The sequence below is a fragment of the Charadrius vociferus genome, unplaced genomic scaffold, assembly GCF_000708025.1.
Source record: "Charadrius vociferus isolate BGI_N301 unplaced genomic scaffold, ASM70802v2 scaffold52, whole genome shotgun sequence".
Lineage (NCBI taxonomy): Eukaryota > Metazoa > Chordata > Aves > Charadriiformes > Charadriidae > Charadrius > Charadrius vociferus.
The window spans coordinates 492,979-507,381 of NW_009647572.1; the positions used below are offsets into that span (position 1 = coordinate 492,979).

Here is a 14,403-nt window from a genome sequence, read left to right on the forward strand (position 1 = left end):
ATAAAAAAATGATATTTTGTCTTAAGCTGGTATTCACACAGGCTTATGTAAAAATAATTAAATCGGTCTGCATGCATTCTTGGGTTCTTGTTTGGTTTTTCTTTGCTGCAAGTCAGGGTGTAGGCATTCAAACTGCAAAAGACCTGTTCAAATTCATGCAGGTATTTTTGGTGGCTTTATCTGTGTTCCTTGGTGCTCCTGCTGCTTTAGCAGTAACAGGAGAAGTTGTAAGGAAGCTACATCATGTTGCTGTTCCTTGCACATGAAGAAACGGTGATCAAATTGCCGCAGGTCTGCTTCTGTGAGCAGTTGATGTGCTGGTTCTGTTATTGCAGGGATCTCTGTTGCTCTGATCTCCCCTTGAGGGGCTGTGAAATGAAACCAATGTGGTGTGTGCAGCTCCTTTTATCTGAGCACGGTAATAACAGCACTTCGCTGGAAAGTTGGTTTTCTTGGTGGTTTTTTTTTTTTTGTTTGGGTGGGTTTTTGTTTTTTTTTTTTTGTTTTTTGTTTTTTTGGTTTTAGTTCCTCTGCCCCTGTGAACAAACTGTTACGCCATTGTGCCGATATAGAAGGTACTGGTTGGCTCTGCCTTGACAATTAGTTAGGCTTGCATGTTCACGCATGTCCTCTTTGACTAATTTTGATGGTGATTTGGCAGTTATGAGGAAGCCGATACATTGTTTTTATTTGATTTACTTAAGTGATGATTGTGAATCAAAAATCTAATTAGAATTGATTTTTTTCATTTCAACTAAAGTTGGGCCTTAAAGTAGAACTATTTGGATATGTTCAGTGCTAGATAATCTCCTGAGAGTGAATTATGGCACTTAATTTTTTTTAAAGAGAAAACTGAACTTGGAGGTTGGGGCAATAAGGAGTGAACCATTCCGATGTTTTGCATTTGAGTAGCTTCTATGAATACGAGTAAGCAGGAAGGTGCAGTGAGGGCTGGTTTGATTTTTCGTTGTGAGATGGACTAGGACTTTGATGTGTAGCTCTGTTTTGGTGAACAGAAGAAGTTGCTTTCTCCCCATGATATGACCTTACCATCACCAAAAAAGAAAAACATTCCCTTAAACAAACAAGCCGGCTTTTTGTTTGTTTGTTTTTATTGTAACCTGGTTTGTGTCAGGTAATTTGCCAGTTAGTTTAAGTGCTAATCTGAAGGCTGTATAAGAGTGTTATTCGGTTCCATTAGGTCCAACTAAACTTTGTAATACAGGGGCTATTATCCTGCCAGTTGTGAGGAATTTCTGTTTTATGGAGCAACGCTGACACAAAGACAGCACTGTGCAAGCCGTCTCTATAACTGAACACTTTCACACTGCAATTTAGGAGGCGTGCAGTTCAGGAAATTGCTGGCTTCTGCTGGAGCACACTTTTACTGCAAGGAAAATTTTATTCGTCACTCAAGTAATTGGCAGTTTTAATACCTTGTTAGTAATTGCCTTATAAACAAACTAATGCATAAAGGCAAGGCTCTATGACCTGTTATCTAACTCACAGTCTATTTGACCAGTGGGACTGACACATGGTGGTGGTGTTTGTTGTTGTTTTTTATTAAAGTAATTTGTTTCCATTTATTATAAATACTTTCAGCTAAGAGCTAAAAAAATGCAGTGTACCTCTACCAGACAGCCTGAGGAATGAAACACGATACAAGCGCAGCGTTGGAGGGGCTGCAAGATCACTTACCCATTCCCACATGTGGTCAGAAGGCCCATTAATCTAACTTCTGGTTCAGTTTTTGAGTCAGGACTTCTTTGTCTTGAGCAGTAATCCCCCCCCACCCTTTGAATATGTGAGGGTTGTCCATGCTATCCTAAATGTGTGGCTTGCTATTTGATCCAGAGAAAGTATTTCCAATAAAGGCAAACACTTTCCAGAATCAACATTCTTGTTGATAGTTTTAGTGAAATTGCCTTTGCCTGCAGTCTCCCTAGAGCTGGGGAAAGCTCCTAAATTTTGGTCATTTATCGTATTAGGTACAGAATGTACCACGGCCAGAACTGACTTGAACTTCCTACGTTAACAAGGATCATTTTGGGTTACGTTCATTTAATTGGTCGTGATCTGTTTTCCTCTATTCCCTACCATAAGCCCCAAACAAATAACCGTATTAATGGTGCTGATGTGCTTGTATGATTCTGTACATTATGCAACTGCGATGGAAAAACTGGTAGATTGCTGAGTATGAACATGAAGAAAAAGTACACTTCATTTGAAGTGGAAGAAGGGGGTGCTTCCTTACAGTAGCCTAGGATACCCGTGTCTTTAAACAGTTGCACAGTTTCTGTTGTGAAATTGGGTGTGATGCTTAGCTGCAGCTTGACCAGATGTGAAGTCCAGAACCTCTGCAATGAACTGCAATAGGCAGAAATTTCATTCTTTGCTAACTCACTAGAAAAATCTAGAGGATGAAATACTAAATGTAATTGCAAAATTAGAGAACGTCTTTCTGAGGGAGCACAATGTCATCTAGCTCTTCTAATCTAGCTCTGTTTTTCTCGAAATTCAGTCCTATTTTCATGCTGTAGTTTTCAAAAAACCAAAACACAATGTCTAGCTACTATGATGTTAATTTGGTTAAAATAGAAAACAACTTTAATCTCATTTCATTACAATACTGTGACATACTGTTCGATGCGAATACCAGATATTTCTACTGTTCAGAAATAGATGATCATAGTTTTACATCTTGTTTTAAAAGCCATGAATTGCAGTAATTGGATTAAAATGCATTTTTTTTAACAGCTTGTTTGCTAAGAATAGTTTTTAAGAAATTTTGATGAACACGTTTATTTAAAGCATTCCAATTTGTGATTTGGGATGGCAAGAAATTAATGTTATGTCTAGAGAACATACTTTATTGGTTTTCTTTAACTAGAAATTATTTTCAAGCGTGGGAATTAAGAACTAACTTTTGTCAGTCATGTGTAGTTAACGAGTGTTTATTCTGGAAATGACAGTCTTTTGACTACTGTCCTTAAATTTCAGGACTAGTAACAAGATTGCCAACATCTTGTCGGAACATCTGAAGCCATTTCAGAGTCTAGAAACTTTGGACTTGAGCAACAACAACATATCAGAGCTAAAAGTATCGTCATTTCCATCGTTACAGCTCAAGTATCTGTAAGTAAAACTTAGTATTACTTTTTTTCTTTCAGGTTATTTTCAAAAAACTTGTTGGAAAACTTAGATTGGCAGCTGTTTGTTAAGGTACTAAATCTTCTTTCAGTTAGACACACACTAAGTATTTATTCCTACTCTCACCTGTTGAGTTTTAACATAAGCTGCTAATTTGAATACATGAGTTGTTGCAGTGAGATTAGTTCATAAAAAGTGAAGGTCATAATCTTGAGATGAAACAAATAGATGTGTCTTTTGAGAGAAATAATTATGTAACACAGTTAACTTAAGTTCCCCATGGTTGGGCTAGTCTTGAGTTACCCGGGGTTTGGCGGACTTTTTGGAATCTACCTTAATTCTTACTCAGTAATACTGCAATGCCAGAGCTATACCGAGTCAGAATGAAGTAATGGGATTGCAACATACCATCTTTTGCCTATAATACAGTCCTGCAGAGCAGAGCAAAATGTTGGTGGTGAAATACTATTTGACCATAGACTGAGCTGTCGAGAACTCTAATTAATATGATAAATGAAATTCCATTTATCAAGGAGTAGGCAGCACAAGAGCTTTGTGTTTCACTACTTGGTATTAAGAATTTATTAAATAACTGTAAATTTAACCTTCTAGACATTGTTTCAACAGGTACATTAACAGTAACCGAATAACCTCCATGGAGCCTGGTACCTTTGACAATTTGTCTACCACACTTCAAGTATTGAAACTGAACAGGAACAAAATTTCAGCAATCCCTCAAAAGATGTTTAAACTCTCCCATCTGCAGCACCTGTAAGTGCAACCTACAATTGACTAATTGTTTTCAGGTTTTCCAAAGCACTGCCAGTGCTTGAACTTTAACCTTTAATTTAACCAGAGGCAGAGTGAGACAGACACAGAAAACATATTACTACAACCCTTACTAACAGCAGTTTTGTACTGAACAAAACTAGTCTTATATATTGGTGAGATGTGAATAGTCTTTGTGTTTAAAATCATGTTTGCCTATTAAAAGAAAAAAAAGAAAAGGCTGGAGAAGGGGTAATAGCAGTATTCCTGTAAGAAAGCATTGGAAAAATACTAAGTGAAGTAAACTTATGTAGTTCACTACAACGGTCTCTTACTTGTATTGTGCTTTCACGGTGAAATGAAGGGAATCAATTTGCTTTCAGAAGGTATAACAATAAGGAATATGCTTGAGTAAATATGAGTAAATAGACCTCCACATCAGCCTCACTGATACAATGCTATCTATAAATGTTTTATCTAATAAATAATAAAGTTATTTAATATGGAAGAGGCTGGGGATTTTTTTTTTTTTTTAAAAAAAAAAACAAACCACAAAACAACCTTAGAGTGCAGGAAGTTGACAAGGGGATGGGCTGGGACTGCACTTTGTCAAGTCCTGAATAATTATTTTCCATATTAGATAGTCAAGAGTTAAGAATGATCAACTCTTTTAGGTTAACCTTGAAAGTGAAAGGTCATAAGAACAGTGAAGTATTAGGATGCTTGACACATCTGGAAACGGTGACTGTGTCTTCTCTGTATAGAAAAGCAGGAAGAGTTTGACTCTAGCCTCAGTAAAAGAGTATGAGAACAGTCCTGCAAAGCTCAAGATTTGTTAGCAATCTTAGTAGACTTTCGGATCTTCCGATTCAACTGAAACTTTGGAATTTGGTGATTTTCTCGCTTAAAAAAGTTCCACTTGTTCACAATTTAATCAGGAGGCTGACCTAGTTGTGTTAGGTGGCTAATCGGCAATGAAGGTCAAAAATTTGTGTTATTTTGTTCAGAGGAGGAATGGGGAAGAACCGAAGGCTGTTCTTACTGAGTATTCTTCACTGCTTATGCACACATAAACACAGGAGGAGTAGTGTTCTCTGTTGGGTATCTGTTATCAGGCAGGGTTCATATCAGGCTACCAGAGAGGAAAGCAGAATTCTTGCAAGACTGAGACTCTGAAAAATTGTTTTGTAACTATGGAGAGAGAATTATTTAGGCCTTTACTTCCCATCGGGAAGTAAGTTTTGGTAGGACAGGATTCTTCTTGTTTTGGTAGGATGCAGGTTGATAGATCTTCTTGAAGGGGCAGATGATCACCCATTGTTGTATGAAGGCCTTTTCTTAGTATTGTCTAATCCTGTCTCTTTATGCTATATATTCATTGTTACTAATAAATATAACTGTTAATTTAGCAAATGATAGCTAGTTCAAAATTCACTGTTATAAAAACAGTTAACGTAATTCTTTGTGCCTCTGTGAGGCTAGATTTCCCTTTTTACGTAGCTCAGAAAGTTGGAAAGCTGCTTGGGATTGGTGCAGGGTTTGGTGTTAAAAAGGACCAAAGTCAAGAAAGTGTTCAGGAGAGCAGGAAAATAGAAAATACTGAATACTACTGTCACTGCAGCTTGCCCTCCAGGTAGTTATGCCTTATAACTCCCAGGATACGCATGGGTCCCAGCTTCTGACCTACACAGGGTGTGTGTAGTGGCAGAAGGGTGAGTGCCAAGACCCCTTGAGAAGGGGGGAAGGACCTATTCATAACTAGTTGCGGAGAATGAGGGAGGAATGTATAATGAATGCTTGACTCCAAATTAAGAAAGAGAGAGATTAGCCAGGATATTTAGTTTTGCCCAGCTAGCACAAGTAAAAATTCTAACTTTTTCTTTCTGACTGATTATTGATTGCAATTGCATGCTAACCTTAACGGCTCTACTGCTGGCTAAACACTAGGAACTTACTTTCACTTCTGAATTTGCAAACAGGACTAACCATGACGTTTTAAGTCCACAAAGATTCTTTAAATCTGAAAATCAAGGAACTACCAAGTACTTGTCCTCAGTATCAGAAAGGCAGAATAGTGTTAGCATGGTTAAACATAATGTATTACAGTAAAATGTTTGTTTTTCATTACATCTTGCCTCTGTCCTATGTGCAAGAAAAGCATTTAAATAAGGTTTGTTTCCAGAGAGGGAAGAAAGGTTGCTGTCATGCAGGTAAAGTTAGTGTGCTGTAATGATAAATTTTATTAATGCAGGGAACTGAATCGCAACAAAATTAAAAAAATAGATGGGCTTACTTTCCAAGGACTTCCAGCTTTGAAATCCTTAAAACTACAGAGAAACGGCGTTACTAGACTCATGGATGGCGCTTTCTGGGGTTTAACCAACATGGAAGTCTTGTAAGTATCAACTTTCCACTGATAGATTCTGCTGAAAACGCGTTAAGTAGAATTGTGCAAAATGAATAGAATTGCTTGTTAAAATTTAAAGATGTTTTTGAATTAAGTTGTTCTAGTATGGTTTGAAAAGCAGCAAGCAGTCATTGCTGAATGTGTAACACAGCACATTCTGAATGCATGCATAGAACACGAAATGTAAATAGAAGCTGCAGCTGTCTGACCAGTATCATGAAGTCAGACGTGGAGCCGTGGCAAAGCACGCACGCCACTGAGTTTCTGAACCTTATGTCTTTTATCTGTTTGTGTGTGTTTGTAGGCAGCTGGACCATAACAACTTAACAGAGGTAACCAAAGGCTGGCTTTATGGCTTGCTGATGCTGCAGCAACTCGATCTCAGCCAAAATGCCATCAGCAGGATCAGTCCTGATGCCTGGGAATTTTGCCAAAAACTCAGTGAGCTGTGAGTAGCTTTTATTCTATTCCAGTTTTGAAAGCCGGGTACATGCCAAGGCATGAACTTCTTACCACTGATCTGTGAATTTTTCATAACAAAGTTTCCAAGGTGACAACAACTTTTTTGTATGTGGGACAGTTGTATTTTGTTGAAAGAAGTTGAAGCCAACCGTGACTGCTTCATTTCACTGTGGCAGTTGTACCAAAGCTGTAACACAGTCATTTTCAAATGAAAGAAATTAATTTTGTAGTAATTTGTGAATTATCAGAAACGATACGCAAGCTGTGTGATCAAAAATAGTGTAGTAGGTTTTATGATATTTGTAAGGGAAGAAACATTTCCTCCCCTGAAAATTCACCTGGGTTGAACTGGGTAATATGCACTGCAGCATAAACATTAAAATATATTTTCTCCTTGAATTTGCAGAGATTTGACGTTCAATCACTTAGCAAGGTTAGATGATTCAAGCTTCGTTGGTTTAAGCGTGCTAGTTGGACTGTACATTGGAAACAACAAAGTAAATTACATTGCTGATTGTGCCTTCCGGGGACTTTCCAGTCTACAGACTTTGTAAGTTGACAAACTCAATTTTTAAGGTCAAAAACCTTCAGAAAAACCCTCAATGTTTACAGATTATTTTTTCTTTCTTATGAAATATACAAGAACCTTTTGTTAAATTTCCCAGATCTGCATATGTTTTTCTTGCAGTAGGATTTTTTTTTTTTTTTTTTTCAGAATAGTTGGGAGGGGAAGGACTTCCTCTTTTGTTAAGGCTGTGCATAGTGGACGGTGGTAATTACGATATGAACTTTCAGTAGCATTATTATGGGAAAGGCATGTCTCCATTCAAAGGCAGCAAGCAGCACTGCTACCTACAGCTTTAGGGATCTAGATCATCGCTTGTGTCTTAACTGAATCAACATTTTCCCTCATGGCAGAAATAAGATGACAAAACTCAAACCTGTGTATTACTATGGATGCTGATGATTGTCGTGACTGAGCAATTGCTTTAAGCATTTGAGCATTTTTTGAAATAGCATCTCTTAATGGAAGGGGAAAAAAGAAGTAAACTAATTGAAATATATTCCGCTTCATTAAAATCTTCCAGTTGCATACCATTGACCCATCTGTTAGCCAGATGAATGAAATGGTTACCTTTTCCTCTAGGCTTTGAAAAGGGTGTTAACATTTTACTTTCAGGGGTTTGCTCACATACTCACACTTTGGGCATCTAGCAAAGATGCAGTTCAGAGGGGTGTATGGTATGGTTTTTAACTATACAGAAACGTATCATAAAGAGAGGAATTCAGAGGCTTGTGAGGTGTCTAGGAATTAAGTGTTAGACTTCTAGATTTTTTTTTTTTTCCTCCTCTAGCCCTAGCCTGTTGATTCTTTGCTGACACACCATTTTTTTTCCTCAAATCTCTAATCTCTTTATGCTTCACAGATAATTAAGGTATTGTTGTGGATGTTGTAGGATGAAAAAATGATTCACTTATACATCTCTGTGTGTTCTCTCTGTGTTAATATTATGAACTTAAACAGGCATGAGTGTATTTTGTTTTGAAGGGGTAACAGTTGATTCCTTCCCTTCTTAGGACGCTCTTTCTTTTATGATAGTCCTGTGTCTGAATACCGTTGTAGGGGAATGTGGGTTTGTTTTCTAATTATTCTTAAAATTGTTAGGTTTGTGATCTTTTTAATCATCAGTGGAAAAAGTACTAACAGTCTTCAAAGTCTCTCAGTAAAAATTGAAGTGAAATGGCTAATCAGGAAAAGCTTATCATACAAAAAACAAACAAAAAAAACCCCTAAACCAACAAAAAACAACCTACCAGAAAGCTTTTTTAGAAAGTTTTAAATAATACATGCTGTTGAAGAAGTATGTAACTTGTTCTTTTTAATAGCTCACACGGTTTGATTTCTCCTCCCCTCCCTTAAACAGGGATCTGAAAAACAATGAAATATCATGGACTATTGAAGATATGAATGGTGCCTTCTCTGGCCTAGATAAACTTAAGAAGCTGTGAGTATTACTACAAAAGTTGTATCTCGTCATTCCTTAAAAAAAATTATCTTCGATTATATGTGTTTCAGGGGACAAGCCCAACACTTAATGATGTTATATTTTCCATAGCTGAAATGATTTTTTTTTTTTTTCCCTCTCTTACCATTTTGTTCTCTATGAAATGTTCCTTTTCTATAAAAGAAATTCCAGATTTTTCAGGTCTAACTAATCTTGAAATTTTTTATATTTATGGAAACATTTCTCAAAGAATGAGGGTTTCTCCTAATAGGAAGTAATAAGTGCATATGACAGGGGCATAGTGATAGCGGATAGTCTTTGATAAGTCTTTGAAATTTTCAAATGCACATCTATGAAATAAAAAGATGCTTATGTGTATACATTTAGAATAATCCATATTACTGTACACATTAAACATCTAAAATAATTGTAAAATCTAGATGCTTACTCAAGGGGAATAAATCACTGTCTTTTAGAGGTGAGACGTTTTGCTGCATTGCAGAAGGTTGAGTGGTGAATATTAGTCACAGTTTAGAAATAAATGCCAAAAACGCAATTGTTCAGCTCAAAAAATGCTTCTATTTTATTGCATCTCTTTTGCATCATGTACTTACATTTTTCAGGATACTCCAAGGAAACAGGATTAGATCCATTACAAAGAAAGCATTTTCTGGTTTGGATGCACTGGAACACCTGTAAGTAGTAGAAATTCACATTTAACCCAACACTAGAAAAAATGAATTTTGCTACTAATTGAAATAAAAGTAGGACTAACAAGCTTTACTTATATTTTTGAATGAAATATACTGGTTGCTACTGTGATCTTGAGCAGGTTCTTTTATTTTGGAGTTATGCTGAATATGAATTTTGGAATTAATGCAGAAAGCATTATGTATTAAGCACGCTATAAAACTCCTTAATCCCATCTCTTTAGTTTTTGAGCTGGGGAATCCTTTGTATATCACTAATGTAGCAAGCTATTCTTTGAGTCTTAAATACGTTCAATTTAATAAATTATTCTTTCCTCCTCTAATGTTATTTTTCTTTTTTTTCCCCTAGAGATCTAAGTAACAACGCAATTATGTCAGTTCAAGGAAATGCATTTTCACAAATGAAGAAACTCAAGGAATTGTAAGTTTCTATCTAAAGACATAACCTCTATTAAATATATCTATCCATATAAATAAAAGCCTTGTAAGATGTTGCCTGATGCAGTGATAAACTCCCATGGTAATCTCTCTGAAGTCATATAAAAAGGGTATGTCAGTGGTTTGGTTTTTTTATTCTTTTATGTGATCGCTGTATTTCAGTGAGATAGTGTAGGATAGGAGGTGTTCATTTTCTGCTACATTTGGTGTCTAGAGTCCTTATTTTAAATTGGCTGATCTCTAATAGGTATTAGATAAGGGAGACTTTGATGTAATGTGCTATATAAGATCAGCAGTGCTATCACTGAGCCAAAGCTTACTGGACCAGTGAAATGCAGTGCTGTAATTCTTTTGTAAAGACCTGCTTGTCAGTGCTTGTAATTGGGTCCTGTCCTACCCGGCTACTATCCTGTAGTAGCAAAGGGGCAGATCTTCAGAGAAGTCATGAAGCGGTCACGGGGAAGAATGTGTTCTTCTAGTGAGTTTGGGGGTTTGTTTTTTTTCCTCCTCTCATCGTCTTTTTCTGTTGGTCAATGCAGAAAAATATTGTCACTGTTCCCTGTGTTTTGAGCACAGCTAATTCTTCCTCTTGCATATATCTTCTGTCTCATCTATTCATATCAGCCTTCTCTAGTCATATCTGTTCTCCTGAGCTGCTCTGTGGATAATCTGACAACAAACTAAAGAATAATAAAAAGATGCTGCTCTTGTTACGAGTAGAAACTGGAGCTTGCCTGGAGCTTTTCATTTGTGTTCTCCCTTGTGATCAAGTGTCACCCTAGCAGCTGGCATTCTACTTAATCTTGTGGTATTACTCGATATTGGGTGCCATAGAGAAAGTAATGAGGAGCCTTGCGTATTTCATAGAATCATAGAACAGCTCAGGTTGAGACCTCTGAAGGTCATCTAGTCCAACCTTTAATGGAAAAGGTAGCCTAGATGAGATTATCTAGTCCAGTCGTGTCTTGAAAACCTTCAGTGATGAGGGCTCCACCACATCCCTGGGGAGGTTGTTCCAGTGTATGATTGTTCACACTGTAAAACATTTCTTTCTTGTATCTAGACAGTATTTGGTTCAGTCTAAGTTCAGTTTGATGTTACCCATATCCTGGTGTCACTGCAGGTGCTCTAGAAAGCAGCAGCCATGCTTCGACCCATAGCCAGGAGTTTTCTGCCTTTGCTCTTCCTTGAGTTGGATCTAGTTGTATTGCTTGATTAGTTTGCTGAATTCACTCAGCCAGCTGCAGGGCAATTGCTAGATTTGGCACAAGAGAAGCAGTGGGAGCACAGTGTTTACAATTAGGGATTGGTACAGGTGATTCGAAGAGTGATGGACATGTGATGGAATGACAGGGTAACACTGCTCCAGGAGGCCTAAGATGCTACAAGATCCCAGACTCTGAATACTTCAATGAAATAATTATTCAGGATTTGTCAGGGTCTTTTTCTGTCCTTTTCTTGAAACACCTGATAGACATCCACTATGTCTGAGGAAGATGTAGACAGATGGTAGAAAGTACTTTCCCAGAAGTAAGATTATTTAGTATGAATTCCCATCTAGTAATTTTATTCTGAGGCCCCTAGAGAGTAAGTCTGAAAATAATATGACAGATACCCACTGCATCAGGGTAGTAAAAAATGCTGTGGTTTCTCTGCCTCCTAAGAATAACAAGAATGCCCCTTGAACTTCAGTGAAAGATGACCTGTTTCATCTCAATGTGAACCGGTGAGCTGGCATCCCTAGGTTTTATCCATACAGCGTTAGTGTGAAAAAAGAGCACAGAAACACTTCCTTTTCTTCACAAAAAAAAATCAAGAATTGGTATTTCTTCATTTATCTTTAAAGCTGTTTCTCTCCCTGGATCCATAAATTATTTTTGCTTTTCCTCCAAGAACAGGTAAGATTTGAAGAGAAGAATTTTATTACTGTGGTTTTTTTAATGTTTTTTAAGGGTTATTCTAAGTTTTCAGCCAAAACTGAGAACTATTCCTACTTCAACCCTTGATTCTAGATGCTTCACAGAATATCCCTTTGCTTTCTTGTTTTTTCTTCCCCTCTGTGAATGTAGCTATTCTCATAGGGCAGGTAAGCTGATAATTAGTTCTGTCTGCACTTATGTCAACACTATCTCCCCGCTCCCCTTTTTAAATACCTTCCCCAAGATAAATTCTGACTGTAAGGGAAATGAGGGAATGAAATTCTCTCAGAAGGTTTTGTTGTTAGCTTCTAGAGAGCCTCCCTTCTGGTCTGTTCTCCTACCTGCCCATTCTGCGGGTCCTACTGCTGACTGTAGGTTTGTACCCAAGACACTGCAAACGTGCCTGACTGCCTGGACTCCTATTTGTAGCAGAAGCTGGGAGTTCAGGATAACATCTGCTTTGTAGAATGTAGGAGTCATGACAAGGGTGTCACCACATCTGAGCTAAATAATATTGCTGTATTTCTCTTGTCGTGTATGTATTTAGCCTAAAAATTTAGTTTTGTTACTGACGTGTGCTCATACAGATCTGTATTGCAAACAGAAAAAACAAGCAAACAGGCTTTGAACATAATTGCTTTTTCTTAGGCACTTAAACACGTCGAGTCTTTTGTGTGACTGCCAGTTAAAATGGCTGCCGCAGTGGATGTCAGAGAACAACTTTCAGAGCTTTGTAAATGCCAGTTGTGCCCATCCTCAGCTGCTAAAAGGGACAAGTATTTTTGCCGTCAGCCTGGATGTTTTTGTCTGTGGTGAGTATAGCCTCTACTCCTCATTCCATAGAACAAATTTTGCTGAATGTGTGGATTTTTGTTGTGGTTTCTTTGATAAGTTTTGAATTCTCTAATGAAACTGAGAGGATTTAATATTTGTTAACATTTCTTTCTCTGTTCCAAGACTGTAATGTAGATGCTCAAAGTTTGTGGCTGTGTACAAGATGGAGAGTGGTGGTTTTCTGACTTTTGTTGTATGTACAGCTTGCTTACAAGTGCATAGCATAGCGTGCAAAGGAAAGCTGAATAGGCTGTGGTGGTAAATGTATATGCCTCTAGATTTAAAAGATGGATATTGTTTAGATAACCATCACTTTTAAGTGAGACGTATTTTGGCAAAGTAAAGATGCAGTTTTTGCTTTTGATTATTTGTAAATTATTTTCATACTTCATCAGTCTTGAGGTTATTCCAGAGCTGAGAAAATTTGAAGGTAAAATAGCCAGACTGGCCTCAGCTCTGACCTTTTTTTTATGTGTGTTTGTTGTCTACTTTAAAAATTATGTGGGCCGTGTAAGTTACTGCCTGTATGTAAACTGTATTTTAAAACATCCAATTACCACAGTTATACTGCTGATATTTTATATTTTAGTACACCAAATATTTTTACTTTGACTTGAGAATTTGAGGTGATAGGATCCTCCTTAAAAATGAAATTTCTCTATGTGTGTTTAGTAACATTCAGTATTACCTCTATGTTACCTGCCTATTTAAAGCAAAATGAAGCTAAGCATTCAGAGTAAAGATGTGTGTTTGAGTACTCTAATACATCTGAGATATGAACTTGGAACTTTGAAAATACCAGGAAATTAAAAGCTAACTGGATTTCATGTATTTTTACATTTTATTTTTCTTAGTAAAGACAATTCAAACTCTCTGTTCTTTGGAGGCAAAACAGTAACCATGTTTGTCTTCTCAGTAACTTTCCTGTCATAGCAAATAGGACTGCTTAATTTTTGTGGGAAAGCAGGCTCAGAATATACAATGGTGTACAAAAATGTTGTTTTCTCCTTTCCTATTAGCAGTCAAATGTTTAATATATTAATGTTAAATAATGAGTAGATGGTGCGTAATCTAGGTACTGGTGAAAAGGAGAAGTTGACATAGTACAGGAAATTACAGATTACTTGATAGCTAATGGAGTATATATGAAATATAGTTCTTTATTTGTGAGATACTCATTCTGGCAAGAAATTAAATTGGGGGATTTAAATATATATCTCTTATTTGTTAAACCACAAGGAATTGTGATCTTTCTTTATCTGCTGAATGACATTTTTAATGAATTAATTTCAAACACTTAAAGATATATTAGCAAAAAGGAATGTACTAAGTTGTTACATTTAATATGTGAAGTAATTGTCATGCAGAAGTAACTAGAATCTCTTAATACAATCAGCCAGTGTTTGTTTATTAAATCTTTGAAGTGTGCCATCACTAGACATTTGAGTGGATGCACCTTGTCTTACAAGTTTACAATGGCCACTTTTGTTTTTATAGTATTTTCAAAGAGTGTGTTAAGCCCTGTCCGAAATGAAAATAAATAATCTATTACATATAATTTATATGAGTGTATAAATCATCCAAATCATGCCAAGTTACTTTTTTGAAAACAGCTAGGAGATAGGAGGTGAGTCATCCTAAATTTTTTAAAGTAAAGCATATGTTAGGTGAGGGTTCCCTATCTGTGAAACAAACAAACAAAAACCAGA

The 14,403-nt window shown here is 36.7% G+C and overlaps 1 protein-coding gene across 1 annotated transcript in view; it reads left to right on the top strand.

The window, feature by feature from the left end:
* LRIG3 (leucine-rich repeats and immunoglobulin-like domains 3) overlaps nt 1-14,403 on the top strand; it is a 55,166-nt gene that overhangs the window by 30,902 nt on the left and 9,861 nt on the right. The window contains exons 5-13 of the mRNA XM_009880876.1: nt 3,001-3,135; nt 3,778-3,921; nt 6,170-6,313; nt 6,630-6,773; nt 7,194-7,337; nt 8,713-8,793; nt 9,417-9,488; nt 9,853-9,924; nt 12,509-12,672. Of these exons, the coding sequence (XP_009879178.1) occupies nt 3,001-3,135; nt 3,778-3,921; nt 6,170-6,313; nt 6,630-6,773; nt 7,194-7,337; nt 8,713-8,793; nt 9,417-9,488; nt 9,853-9,924; nt 12,509-12,672 (1,100 nt within the window). The remainder of the gene's footprint in view (nt 1-3,000; nt 3,136-3,777; nt 3,922-6,169; nt 6,314-6,629; nt 6,774-7,193; nt 7,338-8,712; nt 8,794-9,416; nt 9,489-9,852; nt 9,925-12,508; nt 12,673-14,403) is intronic.